The 6,706-nt window shown below is 43.9% G+C and overlaps 1 protein-coding gene across 1 annotated transcript in view; it reads left to right on the top strand.

The window, feature by feature from the left end:
- The first annotated feature begins 1,467 nt into the window (after positions 1-1,467).
- EIF3H (eukaryotic translation initiation factor 3 subunit H) overlaps positions 1,468-6,706 on the top strand; it is a 121,096-nt gene continuing 115,857 nt past the window's right edge. Inside the window, exon 1 of the mRNA XM_002710740.5 lies at positions 1,468-1,675. Within this exon, the coding sequence (XP_002710786.1) occupies positions 1,544-1,675 (132 nt within the window). The 5' untranslated portion in view covers positions 1,468-1,543. The remainder of the gene's footprint in view (positions 1,676-6,706) is intronic.

Here is a 6,706-nt window from a genome sequence, read left to right as displayed (position 1 = left end):
TCCCACGTGGATGCAGGGGCTCAAGCACTTGGACGGTCCTCCGCTGCTTTGCCAGGCTCGTTAACAGGGAGCTGGACGGAAAGTGTAACAGCCAAGATCCTACATGGGATACCAGCACGGCTTTACCTGTTATGCCACAAAGCCGGCCCCAGTGTTTAACTTTTTGATACTTAAACTCATTGAAGTTTCATTTATTTTGCTATTCTCTGTTTTCCTTTTCTCCCCCTCTATTCATACTTTGTAATTAGTACCTTTTGGATTTTGTCAAGTGCTTTTTCTACATTTATTGATGTACTTTTCTTTAGCCTATTAACGTAATGAATTTTGTTAATTGATTTCCAAACATCAAACCAACTGCGCATCCCTAGAATAAATCCTACTTGGTAATGATATATAACTCTTTCCCTTAAAAAAATTATTTATTTATTTGACAGAGTTACAGAGAGAGAAGGAGAGGCAGAGAGAGAGAGAGAGAGAGAGAGAGAGAGAGAGGTCTTCCATTCGCTGGTTCACACCCCAGTTGGCCGCAACGGCAGGAACTGCACCAATATGAAGCCAGGAGTCAGCTTCTTCTGGGTCTCCCACATGGGTGCAGGGGCCCAAGGACTTGGGTCATCTTCTGCTGCTTTCCCAGGCCATAGCAGAGAGCTGGATTGGGAGTGGGGCAGCTGGGATTCGAACCGTCGCCCACAGAGGATGCCGGCACTGCAGGCAGCAGCTTCACCCGCTACACCACAGCGCCGCCCCCTATTTTTATTTCTACAATAAAATATAACACCAGACCTCTACCACAAAGACAACATAAAACTTCAGGGTAGGATGTCCTTCATTGGTGTAACCACTTCATCAGTTCTGAATACTGAGTAAGCATTTTGAAAGTATAGAAAAACTCATTTAGAAGTAGAGAAAGAATATGTTATTTATTTAAAATGGCTTTCTATAGCTTTGGGTTCTTTCTTGGACTGGAAGTGTGTAAAGTGGTAGGTCAAAAGCGTAGTTTTTAGGGAATGTGTTTTTGCACCATCCTTCACACTACATAAAATAATTTCTTCCATACTCTAATCATACAAGTCTCTACACAGCAACAAAAGGTTGCTTTACTAGTTTTGGGAGTTCTGATAGAAGCTCCCGTGTTTCCATTTATATTTTCCTTTATTTATTTATTTGAAAGGCAAAGTTAGGGAAGGGGAGAGATCTTCCATCCTGTGGTTGACTCCCGAACCGGACGTAACCCAGAGCCCGGTTCATCCGAAGCTATGAGCCAGGCGCTTCCTTCAGGCACAGGTCCAGCCCACCACGCTAGGGCGCCGGCCCCTACTTTCCTCTTCAAACACTCCATAGGAAAGGGGCCGCAGCTGCCTACTGCGCACGCGCAAAGTGTTCCGCAGGCCTAAGGCCGGAAAGGCGAATAGGGGCGGGGTTTTACTTCACGCTCCGTTGCCAAGCCCGCCCCTAGGACGCTAACCTCCGAGTGACGTCACGCGAGAGCGCACTTCCGCTTCCTATAGCTCGCTTTTCCTTTTCTTCCTGTCTGGCTGGAAAGATGGCGTCCCGCAAGGAAGGCACCGGCTCTGGCGGCACTTCTTCCAGCTCCGCCACCGGCGTGGTGGGGAAGGGCAAAGGCAAAGGTGGCTCTGGAGATTCGGCCGTGAAGCAAGTGCAGATAGATGGCTTGGTGAGTGCAGTTCGAGTTCCGCAGGCCCACGTGGGGAGCGCAGTTCCCAGCCCGGTCCTGCGAAACGTGTTTGGCAGCCGCCTTACCTCTGGACTTGGGGAGGTTGGGACAGGAGTTTTCCCTAGTACCCTTCTCTCTCTCTCTCTCTCTCTCTCTCTCTCTCTCTCTCTCTCTCTCTCTCTCTCTCTCTCTCTCTCTTTTTTGTTCGGGAGACGCTGCAGCCCTGTCCGTCTTCTGGCGGAGGAGTTAAGGACTGAAAAAATTGGGGGTGTGTGTGAACAGGTTCTTGGGAGGGTCTTGTTTTGAGATGCCTAGGAGAATAGATTTGGAAAAAGACTTCTTGGGGGACCAGCAGGTGACAAAGATGTCGAAAAATATTCAAGAGTTTAGTTTAGGTTTCCGGAAAGGGGAGAGTGTGAGGAACTCCACTCCAGCAGTGTGCTGGGATCTGACGTCCGTAACTTCCCAAGTGGGGACTGGGCACGCTGTAGTCACTCGTGAATCTACAGGTAGTTCGGCGCTTTACCTGAAACCAGTTCACTGGAATAAACTTCAATCTAGTTGACTCGGAACAGTGTAAAAGTACCAATGAGGATGGTCTAGAATGTAGTTTGTGGCTAAGGTTCATGCAGTAAGGCACCTAGGGAAATCCTGAATAAGTGTGTAGACTGCGCAGATCTGGAGGAATGGGGAGTTACCGTTCTGTTGTTTCTAAGAAGAATGCATTTGTATGACGCTCAAACTGTAACAGCATCCTACCTCCTTCTCTTTTTAAAAAACATTCTCTTCCTTTGATGTCTTTTTCGGTTAGTTATATTATCTTGGTGCAAACCTTAGACGTGTGATAAGGAAGTATTTTTAAATTTGAAAACTTCGAAATTACGGGGGACTGTGGTTAAGTGGAAATTACTGGTAATTTTAATTCAAAATATAGTTAACTCTGTTGAGCTGACCTAAGTAAACTGGTTAAAAACTTGTAGACTTAAGATTAAGAGCTCATTCATTGTTCTTTACTCTGCCACTTAATTCTCTGACCTTAGGCAAACTAATGTTTCCAAGCCTTACAGATACAGAGTCTGTGCATCTAACCAGTACTTTAATTGCCAGGCCAAATGTCCATCCCCAAATTCTTAATAATTTGTTTGCTTTTCTAGCTTCTACCTGCTAGTTAACTTTCTAAATACGAGCAGCAATGAAGGTTGGGCCAGGCAAAAGCCAGGAACCTGTAACTCCATCCTGGTTTTCTGTGGGGTGGCAGGGACCCAAGTACTTGCGCCATCATCTGCTGTTTCCCAGGGTATGTATTAACAGGAAGCTGGTTCAGAAGTGGAGCAGCTGGAACTTGAACCAGGCACTCCAGTATGGGATGCAGGTGTCCCAACTGCCAACCTAACCTGCTGCTCCACAACTTCTGCCCCTGATTTTTTTTTTTTTTTTAATTTAAAATTTAAAAGGCTATTCAGAGAGACAGGCTGGCAGGGAGAAATCTTCCATCTGCTACAGTGGCCAGGGCTGGGCCAGGCTGAAGCAGTGAGCTCGGACTCAGTCTGAGTCTGATGTGGGTGACAGGAACTCAGAAATTGAAGTGTCATCTGCTGCTTCCCAGGGTTTGCATTAGTGGCAAGATGAATCAGAATTGGAGGAGCTGCAATTCAAACCAGGCACTTGCATATAGGATGTGGATGTTTCAAGCGGCAGCTAAACTGCTGTGCTAAGTGTCCTTTGTAAGGAACATTTAAATTGTACCTTCTCAATGTCAGATACTGTGCAAGGGGCAAGGAAAGCAGTTTCTGATTGATCTCCCCAACAGAATGTAAGCTGCTAAGCCAAGGATTATGCTTTTTCACCTGTTGTATTCCCAGTGTTGAACTTGTTAGGTATCATATAATAGGATAAACGAGTGAAAATATACTACCCTGTTTTATTTTTGTAATACTCTAGTTCATGTCCTGCTATCTCATTACGTAGAAGATTGTTTTAATTGTCTTGAGTTTTTCCTTCAGCTCTCTGTCCATCCTTCATATTTCCATTAAAACACCTAATGTGAAAGTTTAGATCTTGGCTTCTTCCTTAGGAGTTCCCAGTGACTGCAATGTGTTTGAGACACATCAAGATGTCCTTGCTTCTTGGTTTTGTGTTTATGTTTATTTCTTACTCTTAACCTAGCATTGTAGAACTGTACATACCAGCCACACAGGACTTTTGGGTATAAATTCTGCACAGTTTTGCTGACCTGCTTTTATTGAGAAACTTCCATTTGAAATTCTTCCGTCATCCCATATTGAATGAGAGATGTGAGTTTGTAGACTTACTATGTTTTTTAAATTCTTCACCTTGGCTGGCGCCGTGGCTCACTAGGCTAATCCTCCCCAGGTTCTAGTCCCGGTTGGGGCACTGGATTCTGTCCCGGTTGCCCCTCTTCCAGGCCAGCTCCCTGCTGTGGCCAGGGAGTTCAGTGGAGGATGGCCCGAGTACTTGGGCCCTGCACCCCATGGGAGACCAGGAGAAGCACCTGGCTCCTGCCTTTGGATCAGCGCGGTGCGTCAGCCGCAGCGCGCCAACTGCGGCGGCCATTGGAGGGTGAACCAACGGCACAAAGGAAGACCTTTCTCTCTCTCTCTCTCTCTCTCTCTGTCCACTCTGCCTGTCAAAAAAAAATTAAAAAATTCTTCACGTTGTCATAATTTGAATCTATATACCCCAGATGCTTTGTTCTGTTGTTCAGTTATCTAACGAATATTTATGGGCTATCTATCATGTGCCAGATGTAATGCTGCTAGGTCCCGAGATGTTGTGATGAGCAAGATGGACACAGAAACTACCTTCATGATCATTCTCAGCTGTGTATACACATGAGTGAACCTAGAGATTAGTTTCATACTGTGTTTAGACTGATGAGTACCTTTGTTACTGACACACTGATAGTGGCCAAGACCAGTATTTCTTCTTGTATTCTTGAACCTTTCTTTTCTTGCCTTTGGTTCTATTTAATCAATTATTCTGTATTTGTAACATTTCCTTTCCCTTAGTGTGCTTTCTCTTAATCTCATCAGGGCTAAAATTTTCAGCTGTTTCTTTTTGCTCTCTGTGCTCTATTAGCTGTCACTTTTTTTTCCCCTCTGGAAGTCAGCAGTAAAGAGCTGCCTGTAAACTACACTACTATTAGAATCTGCCACCACCATTACCTGTCTTGTTTTTGAAAAAGATTATTGATAACATTAGTGAAGGACTGTGAAAAATATGCAAAATAGTGTCTCTAATACATGGCTTAAATAATCACAAAATAAACAGCTGGTAATCTGCCATTCAACTTGAGAATAGAATATTACAAATGTTTTTGAAACCCCTTCCCTTTTTCATCCCTTTCTCCCATCTCTTCTCCCTGCCCTATGTTAATCACAATTGTGATCTTTGTTTTACTACTTCTCCAGAGTATGCTTAAACAATTTGATCAGTTTCACCTTTTATATGAGTAAATACACATGAAATCATAATCATAGCAAATATTCCCCATTGTCTTAATATTTACTTATTTATTTTGCTTATTTTTTTATAGATTTATTTATTTATTTGAAAGGCAGAGTTACAGAGAGGCAGAGCTGGAAGCAGAGAGGGAGAGAGGAAGAGAAAGAGAGAGGAGAGAGAGAGAGATCTCTCAAATGGCCATGACAGCTGGAGCTGGGCCGACCTGAAGCCAGGAGCCAGAAGCTCCCACGTAGGTGCAGGAGCCCAAGGACTTGGACCATCCTCTACTGCTTTCCCAGGCCATAGCAGAGAGCTGGATCGGAAGTGGAGCAGCCGGGTCTTGAACCAGCACCCATATGGGATGCTGGCACTGCAGGCAACGGCTTTACCTGCTGTGTCACAGTGCCAGCCCCTGCTTATTTATCCCGAAAGGCAGAGAGAAACATGTACAAGAGTACTCCTCCATCCCCTGGTTTGCTCTCCATATGCGTGCAACAACTATGACTGAGCCAGGCCATAGCCAGGGGCATTGAACTAATTTTAAGCCCCTCTTGTGGGTGGTGACAGGAACCCAAGTACTTGGGTCATCATCTGCTGCTTCCCAGCATGTGTATTAGCAGGAAGCTCAATTGTAGCTGGAGCTAGGACTTCAAACTCAAGGATTGTGTTAAGAGATGAGAGAGTTCTAAGTGGCATCTTCACCACTGAGCTAAACCACTGCTCCTCCACTGTGCCTTGAGTCTTCAGATGTATCTGTCTCATACTGTGGTTGTTAGGGATTCTTCTGGCCAGCTTACTAGGTAATGTCAGATTACTCTCCTGTGTAGTAACACCACTTCAAATTTGTCCCAGCAGTGGGTGAGGAGTCTTGTTACTCTATCTCACTTCTACCTTTTGTGTGGCTAGATTTCTGTTTTTGTCAATGCAGTAAATTGCAGCGATCTCTCACAGTTGTCCACTGCAAAAGTCTCATCAGCGTGTCTCCTGCTGTACCCTGCATTAGTCAGTGCCCTGTATACCCTTGTGAAATAAAAAAGAATGGATCTTCATTCTCATAATGTGGTCTCATTATTCCTAGGCAAGATCAGGTAGATTCTTCCTGTTGAACTTTTCAGGTAAAACCTACTTTGTTGCCCAGAAAATCTGAATCTTATCTTTCTTAGATTCATTTAGACCCTGGCTGCATCACAGAGTCTCAGGCCCCTCTCCTGACAAGCGATTTGTAGCATATTAATGTTTGAGGAGCACAACTCTGCTCTACATGCACCTTTTCTTTTCTCTGAACTACTGTTTTGTGAATTAGGCATAGAAGCTTTATTTTTATTTATTTATTTTAAAAATAAGCCTATTTTTTCAGCTTTAAAATGTTACAATTTTAAATTTTTTGCCATTCTCTTCATATGTAGATATCATGTACATCCACATATATGCTATTTTTTCTTGAAAACATTAATATCACAAAGTGGGGAATTCATGGTAATGATGACATGGGGAAACAAGGGTATGTAGTCGTGTATGTGGTATAATTCAGTGAAACAGTATTTATTTTTTAAAAGATTTATTTAT

The sequence above is a fragment of the Oryctolagus cuniculus genome, chromosome 6, assembly GCF_964237555.1.
Source record: "Oryctolagus cuniculus chromosome 6, mOryCun1.1, whole genome shotgun sequence".
Classification (NCBI taxonomy): domain Eukaryota; kingdom Metazoa; phylum Chordata; class Mammalia; order Lagomorpha; family Leporidae; genus Oryctolagus; species Oryctolagus cuniculus.
This window is presented reverse-complemented; position numbering and strand designations above follow the sequence as displayed.